The sequence below is a fragment of the Acipenser ruthenus genome, chromosome 24 (genome assembly GCF_902713425.1).
Source record: "Acipenser ruthenus chromosome 24, fAciRut3.2 maternal haplotype, whole genome shotgun sequence".
NCBI lineage: Eukaryota > Metazoa > Chordata > Actinopteri > Acipenseriformes > Acipenseridae > Acipenser > Acipenser ruthenus.
The window spans coordinates 24,427,018-24,440,624 of record NC_081212.1 but is presented as its reverse complement, the minus strand read 5'-3'; the positions used below and the strand labels follow the sequence as shown (position 1 = coordinate 24,440,624).

The 13,607-nt window shown below is 38.3% G+C and overlaps 1 protein-coding gene across 1 annotated transcript in view; it reads right to left on the bottom strand.

Moving 5' to 3' along the window:
• Positions 1-13,607, bottom strand: part of LOC117429666 (chondroitin sulfate synthase 1-like) — a 42,818-nt gene that overhangs the window by 27,175 nt on the left and 2,036 nt on the right. The window contains exon 2 of the mRNA XM_034049444.3: positions 12,881-13,376. Coding sequence (XP_033905335.1) covers positions 12,881-13,376 — 496 coding nt within the window. The remainder of the gene's footprint in view (positions 1-12,880; positions 13,377-13,607) is intronic.

Genomic DNA, 13,607 nt, shown 5'->3' with positions numbered 1-13,607 from the left:
ATTTTAAGATACAGTATCTAAATACATTGAGAGACCTGAAAATGATTTCCAGATAGATCTTTAAATGGAGCTTTAAAATAGATATCTAAAATGCATTTACAGATCTCTTTAAATCATTAAGATATCTCAAAAGTTTTTTTTAAGATATCTTTCAGTCATTTTCAGATATCTGAAATTCAATTTAAGATCTCGAAATGGCCTCCTGTTCATTTAGTGATATCTAGTCATTCAGAGACATCTTAAAACGATTTTGAGATATCGCTAAAAACGAGCAAGGAGTTATTTGGAGATATCAATAAATGACACTGGCGTACCATACTAGAAAAACAGTTAAATATATATCTGTACATCCATTTGAGATATCTCAATTTCATTTTTAGATATCTCAATATTTCACAATATCTTAATGCAATTTGAGACAGTAAATGCCGGTTATTAAACAACCCTGATAAAGACAACTTTCAGTTATTAAAATTTTCCCAGGAACCAATCCCGTTCCATAGAATGTAATGGTAATGGAATTCTGATATTAGCAACTGTTTATGGGCATGCTTCGTGCAGCTTTTATAACACACTGACTTCGCAACTGCAGATTTCTGGCGGACTGAGTTATGGCAGGCAAGCTCACTGATGCACAACTTCTTGAGGCAGGTCGGAGCTGCTAAGCACCCACAGGTTGAAGAGCCACAGGATACTGCATCAGACGAGGAACCTGAAGAGCCTTCACTCCAAGAACAGTTACGTGCTGTGGACTTTTTCCACACGATATGCCAGAATCGTGGCTTTGAAACTGGCTACGAAGCTGCACGCAAAATTGAGATGGATTTACAGCAGGAGGTGGTACATCTTAAAAAGCAGACAACGTTGGACAATTCCTGATTTTAAAATTGTGTTCTTTAGAACCGATTGGAAGTACAACACATTTTTTATGTTTGCTTTACTCATTGCAAGGACAATTGTAGTACATCGTTGGGTAGTACTATTTAAGCCTACTTCCTTTTTTTGTTTTACACACGTGTGAAGTAAACAGTTCTATGTTTGGGTATTTCGTGTTTCTCATGTTAATTCTTTAACACTGTAACATTTAAAACACATGTATTTCAGTGTCATATTTGTACAACTACAGTACATATTGTTGTTCCATATAAACACACTTGAAAACGGGGGCTTTTTGCTTATTGGCAACTTTCGGTTAATGACAACTTTTTGGGGAACAGAGAGGTTTTTAATAAGCGGCATCAAATGATAATTTGGCTTGCCATGCATAGCTAACATTTGAATTGCTTTACCACAACCTCTTCTTATGGATCCAGTCCTTTTTGTTAAATGCAAATAAATAAGCAAGACCTTTCTTACTTGGATTTCCTCCCATATATTCACAGTATTGAAAATTGATATTGCTTCTAAAAATGGATACAGTATGTGCAAGCCTAGATCGACACGTTAAAGAAGGTAGGCTATCATTCATTATGTGAAATATGAACCTTTAAAAAAAAATTGTAATACCTTATCATGTTAGTGATTCATTATAATTTGTATATCGTCCCTTGTTATTGAAATCACAGCTGCTGGCATCGATCACAATAACAGTAGCAGCAGTACCATCAGTGAGATTTGGGTCCAAAATGTGTGGGGGCAAAACAAATTCACAGAGCTCCCCTGTAAAAACGTTTTCCAATCACTAAAAGTGTTATTGCCTATTTGCCATCTACAAAGCCTACTAATAATCCTTTGTGCCATTTCTTTGAAAAGCCACTTAAAATAATTGTACCTGGCGCCAATTGTTTGCATTTATTTGTGGTTGATACAAAACAGTTATTGAAGAATGTATTGCTTCTTTTTGGGGGACATCATTTGATATTTGTTTTTAATTTGTTTTGCGATTAAACTTTTAACTCCTTGCTTCATTCTAAATGGTTGTGCTGTGAAGCTACTCGACCTTTGCCCAATACAAAGTTAACCTGTGTTCTAAAAATGTATCTAACTATTTTTCTTGAGGCGTAATTCCTGATGAGGCGTGATCACGACTACACCCCAAATTCAACCTGTAACCAGGGGTACTGTGAACACTTACGTGTGGGGAAAAAAAAAAGTTTACTTCACAATGAACGTCACAAGAAAATTTGCTGATGACATTCAAAAGCACCTGTTTTACCAGTTTAGTTTGAATGTCAGCGTTAAAAAAAAAAAAAAAAATGAATTGTTTTTTTTTTAAATCTGCAGCTTCATTACTTGGAAATGTACCCAAACTGGATTGGCAACATTGTTTTCTATATAATTGAGCGTTTTGCTGCTTTCAGGTCTCCTTAACTGTTTATCTTTAGGCACAATTCCAGACGAGTCGTGATCACGACTACACCCCAGCTTCAACCATCTCCTGTAACCAGGGGTACTGTGAACGCTGACCCACTTCAAGTGCTCCTGTTTTTCTATATCTCTTACACTTGTTTGGGCGACACAGTTTTGTTTGGACTACACCCCAACTTCAACCTACAACAACGTTTGCAGATGACATTCTAGAACACCTGCATCTTAAATTTATTGGAAATGTACCCAAACTGGAAAGGCAACATTGTTTTTTATACAAGACTTAATTCAAAAGACTTGATTATCTTTCATATCTAAAATATGTTATTATTGCTTTACCACAGTCTCTTCTTAGGGATCAAGTCATTTTTGTTTATTAATGCAAACAAATAAATAAGCAAGACTGTTCTCCCTTTTATTTTTTTTTATATATATGTATCTACATTATGCATCCCTCCTAAAAACTACAGCACATAAATAAAAAATTAAAATTAACAAAGCAACGGATTTACAGCTGGGAAACAAACAAGGAGGATAAAAAGCAGCTTAAAAGCTGGGATAATGTGAAATGTCTTTAAATGATTATTATTATTAAACCAGAGGATAACCAATGTTGAATGCATTCCCTTTCACAAGAGAACCCTGTAGAATCTCAAGTAATTTAGTATTTCATTTCAAACTCCTGCACAGCAGATGGCAATTCAGTGAACTCTGAGTATCAGATTTCCTTAAATGCGAAGCAAATTTGCAAGGGATTATTTTAAATATCTGTAAATACAGTTTCTTGACATGCCTTTTTATTTGCTCCCAAATAATTACATTTACAGTATTATGTTGTAGAACGCAGCTAAAATCTTAAAAACCCTTATAAAAAAGGAAATGAATCTTTGGTCCTGAACACAAAACAAAAGCCATTTCAAAACTTACTGTACAAGCCAACACATCTCTACTGATGCATGAAGGTATGCTGTGGAATTCAGTCAGGTGTCTGGGGTCAACAATCATGCTCTCCTGGGTACAGTGAGCAAGCGCCAAGAGACCTTTAACTTCCTCAGAGCAGTCGTTGCCTCATTATCACTATTAAATGATGTTCAATCACCTTAGCTGGGTCACTGAGGAATACAGCAGTCAACCTATTAACATTGATGCTTAGATTAAATGCAGCACCAGTATATCGTTCCTACATTGTAAACTCATTTGTCAATGCCTCCAACATTATTCTTCAGAACTGCGACACAGCAATACAATGACTTTGCCGTGGAGCAACGCTGTGGAGCTCTCTCTGCACAGAGTTCATACAAGCACCCCACAGGGATGTTCAGGATTGTATTTCTGTGAAGTGCCCATCAGACAAGCCTTCATGTTCAGGTGGCACAATGAACAAAGGCCATATTTTCACAGCGTTTACTTGAATATGAGACGCAGACAACATGGACCACATTTTCAGAACGTTTCCTCCATTCTTTAATCATGAACTGCTATTTTTTGAAAGAACAAAACGATGTTAACGTTACAAAATGAAAAACAAAAACACATTGAGAGTGCTTAAATATATTACTTAGTTGTTTGGTTCCAGTTTTTTTTTGTTCACTTGTTTGGGCTACGCAAAGACAAGAGTAAATGCTTTGAAAAAAAGACCCTTAGCATTGTATGCCTTCCTACCTCTCTCACTCTGATCTTCACGAATCTGCAGACACATATCGAATGGTTTACGATCATTAGCGTAAAGATTTGAGTTAATGTGCATCATTAATATTCTTCACTCTTATGTAACATTAGCCAGAGGACATAATTTAAAATGTGTTACTGATGCCTTAGGAGTCCATCATAAATCCACACACACATATAAATACAGTTCTTAAAATGTCTACAGAGAAGTTCTCATTTCAAGTAAGTCTAACACCACAGTGGCTCCCAACACTAAGCTGGGGGTTGAAATATAGCCATGTTAGCATGACATATAACCGTGCTGCCTCCAGAGCTACAAACTCAGTCTTTAGTATTATTAGATAAAGAAGACACAAGGAACAGTTTTTTTTTTTGTCAAGTGGCTTTCAAAGCAAAGCGCTTTGTGATGGTGGTCCACTATGAAAGGCACTATATAAAATAAAGATAGATTGATTGATTTATTGATAGAAACTCCCTTTGGAGGTATTAAAATGTTCTTCCCAAAGTACCTAATGAGTCTGTGTACGTTTTATAAGTTACTTGCAGGGGGCCATAGCCTTTATAAAAAAAATTAAATAAATCTGTAACAGGGGCCAATGGCTTAAGGAAAGGCAAAGAGAGAAATGAGAGACTCCTGGGTACAAGGAGAGATCTACTGCCTTAACAGGATAAAAGGCACAAGATTAAGAGTGTCTGCCTGAACCAGCAAGCCTACAGGAAGGTAGTTACCATGGCTTACTGGGACCCGGGCCCATGCCCGCGCCCCATGAGACTGCCGAGATTCTGACAAGCACTGGCATGAGCACAGCTGAAATGCTTTTTGTAAATAGAGTAAATTATGACTGGTAAGATTGGCCAAGGCACAACTCAGCAGACAATTTTAAAAAGAAAACAACTCAGAGGAGTTAAGGGCTTGGCAACCGTACTGAGGCTGCTAAAGCTAGGGTTTGGTGTGGCTTAGCATGCATTGCTGCATAACAGACGGTTCAGGCTGGACAAACAATACATTTCTCACAGAATGGAGAGCACCTAAAAAGCACAAATGCAAAGGCAAAGAAAATGTTTCTAAAAGGAATAAAATAATTGTGCAACAAACAAAATTAAGGTTGCAAGTAGTATTTTCCTGCTAGTTTTATTTCTTTCTAAATGATTAGATTCCTTTCATAAATGTTCCCTTTACAATTTCTATTAGGCCATCTGTTAAGATACCTTGGGCTGCAATGCAGACCTCGTTGGAAAAGCTTTTAAAAAGGGCAAAGAACGGTTCAGACGATGAGCTACACCTTTTGGTCTACAGCACAGAGGCGTTCCAGTTTGGGAGGAAGACGTTCACCAGCGTGTATCTGAAGTGCATGTTTCTACGGCTCAGACAGGTCATAGGTATAAGAAAAGCACTTTTTTTTGGACAAAACATTATCCCACAATCAGAACAATAAATAAATTTAAAAGTAAATAATCGATTTTGATCAGCTCTCTGTTTAATGCACATCATTAACTTTACATTAAATCCCTTACATAGATGTCTCTTGTACACAAGCCCAACACATCCCACTAGCCTGGAAACAGGATTTCTAGGAGTGAGAGAGATCATTAGGGTCATTTTATATCACTGTCAGTATGCAGATGCACGTGCATTTACTACAAGACTATGGAATCCTTGGTGGTGGCTTGTTTCTTGCGATGCACGGTAAACATCCATTTCTTAGCGATGAAGAGATGAACTTTGCAACAGCTCCCTACTTTCACATTCAAACACACACATGCATTAATAAACCACGCAAAAAAAAATGATATTGTACTGGTTATACCTTGGTAATAACACTGTACATGGCATATATTGAACAACTTAGTGAAACTAAAATAAATCATTTTATGACACAGATACCAGTGTACCATTTTAGAACAATTTAGGTCATCAATTTATTTGGATTCTCCCAAGCTTTTTGTATTTTGGGAATACAGTAGTCCCCCGCATATAGGAACACCTCCCAATAACACCTTGGCTTAGGGAACAACCTTGTGATGAAATGTAATTTCCCCATGGTAAATGCGCCACCTAAAGGCACAGGAGCTTCTAAAAGGAACACCTTTTTGGCATCCATAGTGATTCATTGCTACCCAATTCAAACTGTACAGTACTGTTCTGCAACATAACTAATCATCATCAAATTAAACTTTAAAGGCTTTGAACATCATTTGTGGCACCATTCAAAGTCAGGGACTTTCACACAATTTTCTTTCACTACGGTTCAGGCATAAGTGGCATGTTTTATTTCAAAGAACCAAAGACTGGCATCTACCTTATCATTTATGACAAAGCCAGGAGTTCCCCAATGTTCTGGTGAGTTGCTACACTACTGTGTTCACTAATTTTGTGCAGGTCTTGACTATTGCTCCTTTTTTTAAGGTGTGCAGGGGTGCTGTGTTAATAACCATTGTGTTCAAATTCATGCTCGTCTTGAATAAAGCTCTCGTATTCATAATGACTGTTAGAGCCACTGCTGCATTTTCATCGTATGTGACTTATTAATTTAGTTTGTCACTTAGCTTACTAACATTAGTTTATTATCATATGCTTGCCTGTTGCTTTTCTCTTACTTATTCAGTTCATTTCATCTGTTGATGCACGTACATCATGACACTAGTAATAAATACATTTGTATTTATTGATTCATATTGTGATTGGCCTTGGCATATTGTGTCTGACGGTCAGCTCTGTCTTAGAAAACACTTTGGCTAAGAGAGCACTTCGCTTGCTCCCCGAGGGGTGTTCTCTTTACCTCTGAGACTACTGTATATCTCCCTCCCCATTTGCAGGACTTTTCAAACAGCATCAGCTTATATTATCTCAGCTGGGGGAAGCAGAACAGCCACCAATTCCCCCATCACAGTGACTGCTGATTTTAAATGCATTACTGAGATCTCATGTTTCAGCTTCCCTGGGGCTACCAGCTAAGAGGAGGACCCCCTATCAAGTGTAAGATTATAATCCGAAACTGTCCTCAAACTCCCAAAAGCAGTCATAGGACTCTCAAACACCATCACTTTTGTTTAAACCTTTCCCTAAAATACTAAAAAAATATTGAGACTTATTATAGTGATATGTTTAATACTGTAACAAGAAACCCTACAGAGCACTAAAAACTGTATTAAGAAAAAAAATGAATTTGTGACTCAAATATCAAAACAGCTGTATCTTGTATATAGGATTTGTGAATCAGGAGACAATCTGTAAAGCTGTAACTGGAAAAACACGTTCCTCCACTGAATTAATCAAGACATGCCTTTGAGGCTCAGATTAACATGGAGGTTGAAATGATTCATTTTGAAAGCATGCTAACCTCCTCCTCCACAGATGATTACATGTGAAGCCTTGTTGCACAGCATTTTAAGAGGGAAAGGGGTTAAAAACATAACTAATTTATCATTAGAGCTCAAACAGATATCCTTTTCTTGTTCCCATGAGGGAAAGTGTTTGGAAACACTTTCGGAAGTGAATTAGTAGCTCATTCAGTTAAATCTGTAAATGCATACTTAAAAGGAAGACCTCAGTGGGGTTGAAGAGGGAGGGTGACAGGAAGTGGCAGAAAGTCTGATCGAGAGAATATGTGTATGCAGGAAATGACACATCCACAAGCAGCAGACCACTCTTTTCTCCTGTTTTGAAATGCAGTATTACATTTTTTTTTCCTCGTCATCATAACCTCTACGGCCATCGGTTTCGGTTTCTCGAATGGCCACTTTGTATTGGCCTACAAAAGCTGCTTCTCATGATATGACCCCCCCTTCCCCTCCCTACGCTCACAAAAGTGAAGATCATATGAAGGGTTCAATTTAAACCACTTGAATCTGGTCGGGGATAAATAAATAAATAAATAAATAAAACACTGGCTTTTTATCAGTTTTACATTATAGTATGGAGGTGGTGAAGAGGATTAACACAATGGCCAGCCCATAGGCTTCCTGAAGCATATTCTGGTAATGTTTCTTGATAAGCATGATAAAGGCTGTCCTTTATCATGCTGGAGGGGGCTTAAGGATCTTAAACTGGCCCATTAGTGTCAGTGATTAAACACAGGTCAGCGTCTTACTGCAGGTGGAACACGGGTCTACGGAAATGCAGCTTTAGAGACCGGATAAGGACAGGAACAAAAAAAAAATTAGCAAACATTTACAGTAATCTAAAAATTCATAACTATTGTTTCATCATGTGTTAACCAAATCAAACCGGATTTCCTCTTGGAGAATTACTCTGCATATAAATTAAAAACTCAATTAAAAATTAAAAAAAAAAGGTCAGGCAGACACACATCATTCAGTTTTAAAAATGTATTTTCCTTTTTGTGAAAATGATGTCATGGCTTGATCAGCTCAAGTGGCAACCAAACCAAAAATGTACTGTACTGTACTCTGTGCTGTCTGGTTGAGTCAAATCATCTTTATAACTAGAACAGAAACGCTGCTGGTTTCCAACAAAACAAGTAGCTTAGCTGCCAAACATCATCAGGTAGCCAGTTAACTGCAGTGCACAGATAAAACAGACATTCTGGCACTAATGCACTAATGATGTGTTCAGACATTTGGTGATATCCAGTGGGTAGACAACAGACATCAAAGCCAGTTCAATTAAAAAAAGAAAACCATATTCACTTCCAGATAAAAGATAACTCTTTACATAGAATGTGCTTTCATTATACAATCGAAGGTTTCATGTAACTTTTGATAGCCATGAATAAAGTCTTTTGAAACAGTACAGTGTTGTACGAATTAACTTGACATCTGTCCCATGAAGAAGACTGCAGTACTCGGTCATGTAGCTGTACTATAAATAGTGTGCGTGTCAGATTGATGGGGGGGGGGGGGGGGGGGAGTAAATTAACGGAGCTAAACACTTCGAAGCACAGGTGTCTCATTAGAGGAGACCTGTAAAGCAACTTTATGACCAATTGTGACAATTAACAATACAATAGCACTAACACAGGAAGCTTTGAGACAGTAAACCTTAAAAGAAAAGACAGGGGAGGAGAACGCGCAGCAAGCAGTGCAACCGGCATTCTATCACTTTAAAGCAGACATCGTCTTACGTGGCAGATCTACCCCAAAATACAAGTTTGACAGCTCAAAAAGACATGCAGGCCTAAAGTCTGGGTTCATGAAAAGAATGCAACTGCTTTTGATTAATTGGTGTGTGCTTGTTTAATTAAGATCAACATGATCTTAAGCCACATACACACACACACACACACATAAAGCTTGGTTTGAAAGTACAGTCAGGCTTATGCACTTCATTTAAATTCAATAAGAATCACTTAAATGTGAAACATCCCAGCCTTGTTGACAGGAAACCATATTGGGATATCATTCTTGCTGATGTTCGCTAAAGACAATAACAACATCCAATTGATTGAACAGGTTCATTTTCCCTGTCCTTAAGGATTTGAGAGACATTTGAGCTGCAATCCCGGGATGGATTGAACCCTTCTGCCATCACAACACAACAGGAGTTTTTCTTCCAGTTTCTCTCTTTCAGCAAGGACAAAAACTGCAAAGCAAAATTATACAGCAATGTTCATTTCACTAGGGGGCATGACAGACAGGGGGTTACTGGCAATGCAGTGACTTTACCACCAAAGTAATAAGGTTTACCTGCATAAAACACTGATCATTAGATACCAGCACTGGAGACACAACTACTGCTGTTCTACAGTAATGGAATATATTATAATAGTATTCAAGTATGTACATATTTGCTGGGAGCAGAGTCCATGGCTGATTTTCAAAGTTACACTCAAAGCTCACAACTACAGTAGGGTCACTGGTCTGTAACCAACACTACTCTATAGGGTAAACAGCTGTCTGTTTAAAGGTCTAATTTTAGATTTTAGTAACAGCTACTTATAGAAGAAAGACAGCAGGGCATGTAGTAATTTTAAGAGAAGCCACAGGATATCTGAAAATAAGCTGAGGTCTTCCTCACGCTGGGCGCACTGCCTCAAAAGACTGCTTTTTCATTTGTATCATAAATTCATATCTACTGAATGTGATGGTGGCCCATTGAGGACATGAACAAAAAATAATAATAAAAATGACCTTGTGATCTCGACAGAACGCTTTCAAAATGTAAAGATTCATAATGCTAAAACGTGATCTCGACAGTGGTTCTAAATGTCCAGATCCTGAGCTAATTATCTTCTGACTTTTCTGTTGTTATTCCCACCCCCCATCCCCATGTCCTTAATGAGTCTCCATCGTATGCACACCGAAAAAAAACATGACCAATATACAGTAGCATTTTATATAATTATGCAGAGGTAAAGTATGACAGGGCTGCTGTACAGCAACTTACCAATTTTAAAAGTGGAAAAGGGTTAAACTCGGAGAAATAAAAAAAGAGGCACCTGCCTTGGAATGCATGAACCCTTTCAGCAATACCCCAGACTGCTAGAAAGTGTTTCTGAACTGAATCAGTCTCCAATCTGCAAGCTTTCATACTGACTCAGTGCAGCAGCGGAAGGAGATAAAGATGTTATATATATTCAAAATATGTACAACAGATGCAGGCAGGTTAAGGACAGGGGTAGGTCTGATATACTGGAGGAGATTAAAATCATCTTTAGAAATGGTTCTATAATCTGTCCATCAGAGAACCAATCAGCACAGTGGTGCTGGAGTGTTAGTGCAAATTGTTTTGCAGGAGATGAAAATGGGTCCTACTGAAGCAAGTGACAAGCTGTCTCTGTGTTTATTTCTGAAAAGGAAATAATATCCATACATACCAAAACTAGTAAGAAAATACAGCAGTTATGGTTTAGAGTTTATTACGTTACAAATGATTTATTCATCTCGCGGGGAGGGGGGGGGGGGGCAAACTGTGTATTAGTTCAGTGCTTAAACAGCGTTGAAAAGCAGTAGTGTATGGTTCACATAAAACTAATTAGATCATCATATTAGAATAAAAATAAAATGTAGAATTACGCTTGCCGTATGAAAATATATAAATATTGAACACGTGTCATCGGTTTGAGGCCAACTCCCTGAAGGCTGGTCATCTTTTGTAAATTAGACACTGTAACTAACATTAGTGTGTTCAAAACATCAGTCCTACCGTACCACAAACACATGAAATGATGCTGCAATTGCACAATTGTTTCCACTGCATCAGATAAGCCTCTGCCCACAGTGGAGCCAGGCTATCATGGGGAGGTTCAGAGTCAACAACCTCAAAGAAAAAAAAACACCACGTTCTCCAGGCAGGATTTCTTTCCAACATCATTTACATCAGCAGTTGCTGCCACAAGTGTCCTGATTTGCAGCCTTAACAGCACCCATGCACTTCTACCCCTCTCAGTTTCATCACAGAAATTTACAAGCCAAGGAGCCGTAAGGAAGCATTTCATTATCGTGGATTTCTAGGTTAACCCTTTTAGTCTTCCATCCTACTGTAGTCAAATACCAGCCTAATGTGTAGTAGGTTTGAACTCACTGTGCAGTACTTTATTGCAGTGCCTTTATTCCTCCAATAACACATAGCATGCGTTTTTGGTTTTTTTTTTCTTTTAAACTGTTCTTTGTGTTTATTTCAAAAGACCACTTTATACAAACTTTTTTTTTCCTAAACCAAGATTTAAAACTTCAAATGCAATTCTGACTTGCATAAAGGAGTTTGGATATACTGTAAAGATACTAAGAATCCTAAAATCCACTTTGATTTATAATGGTCCATTAACCATTTAGTACTAGTTCACACATTTGTTATAAATGACCTTCGCCCCTACAAACCACTGGATTAGATCCCTGAATAACATGCTTGTCTTACTGACCTTTGTAATCACAACTCTCCAGTAATCTGCAACTACCTAAAATGAATATTCTCTCCGAAAGACAGGGACTAGAAAAACGAATCTAAAACAAATGGCCATACCATAGCACAAGCAACAAAAAGTTCCATTCTCTAGGCTAAAAAACATGACACGGCCCTTTTCAGTATCCAAATTACAATCAAAACAGTCAAAAAAGGGATTCAAAACACTGAGATTTTAAGACTTGATGATGTCATCCTTGGCAGTCATGCTCACTTTACATTTCAATGGAATGCAACTTCTATAACAATAAGAATGATGTGCAACGAAAAATAAATATCAATACCGAAAGTGAAGGCTGTGCTTTGGGTGTTTACGTTAACAGAATGTAAAATAAAGATTGTTAAATCAGTAAATCAATAATTGTACTATTACCACATTAACCAGCTCCTCCTCCATTGTGCTCCCATACCTTTAAACTGAAATTCCTATCACGTTTTGACACAGATGGAATAGTTTAACACATATTTACAATTCCTACCAGCAGGACATTCCAAGTTGTTTCTGCATCTCAGAGAGAAGTGTGTTAATATCTTTTCTGTCACAAAACAAGATGTATTACCTGTTCTTGTTAAGCTCCTGTGAAAATGATCACTCACTCCACAATTTAATAATCAATTCACAGAAATGTTAGGATATTTAAAATGATCAGTCTTCGCCACCAATACAGGTGATGTAGCTTCACTCTGCTTAACCTACTGTCAAAATCAGTCCGTACCTTCCAAAACTTTACTGGCCAACTAATTTAATCACTGTATTGGTCCTGTAACATGTGCATGTGCAGTATTGCTACATAATTAAAGTATACTGGCATTGTAATAAGTATGTGTGTATTATGGAATACAACTTCGGAGAACGTGATCCGATATTAAGATTTGTATCTTTTGCTTGGATCCACAGTGATCAACCTACTGAAGAGAAGATTATAATTATTATAATATATATATATTTTAATCACTTTAAATCAGTGAATCGTTGACAGTCAGTCCATCCAAGCCACTCACCTGGTGGGAAGGAACAAAAAGGCATTAATAAAGCATCCTCACCTCGTAAGACCAGGCGCACTGCACGCCCGCGAACCTCCTGACACAGCGGCCCACCTCCACGTCCTCGTGCGTGGTGTACATCTCCTGCAGGCAGGTCTTGATGTGGGGCACCATCCTCCGCAGCACCTCCCGGCTCATGATCACGCCTGGGCCGCCCATGCAGAAGTTCTCTCCCGGCTCCAGCGCCAGCTTCCCCAGCTCGTCCCTGGCGCCCATGCCCGTCTGCCCCAGGAAGAGAGCCTCGCTGCTGTTGAGGCTGCGCAGGAAGCTCTCCAGCCGGTCGCTCTTGATGTAGACGTCATCATCTGCCCGCATGAACCACTCGTACTGGTTCAGGAAGTGGTCATGCATGTACTTGATCATCATGAAGGACTTCTTCTGGGGCGGGTACGAGTCATCCACATGGTCCAGCGCTACAACAGGGATGGGCAAGGACAAGTCTGAGCCTTCGCTGGAGAAAAACGCCACCTTGCCAGGGATTGTCTGAGCCCAAGTCCTGAAAATCAAAGCATGCACATTCTTTATTATGGTCTTTGATGTCACTATGATATATTTCACAAAACATGATGAGCGACTTGTGTGATGTGTATCAATAATAGACTGGTTTAGTAAAAAGCAAAATTTCAGTGAAGTAAAAAAAAAGCTATGTAGTGTGAAAGAAGCAATAGAATATCATGTTAAGCAAGCAATCAGGATTTATCAATACCAAATACATCTTTGCACAGCA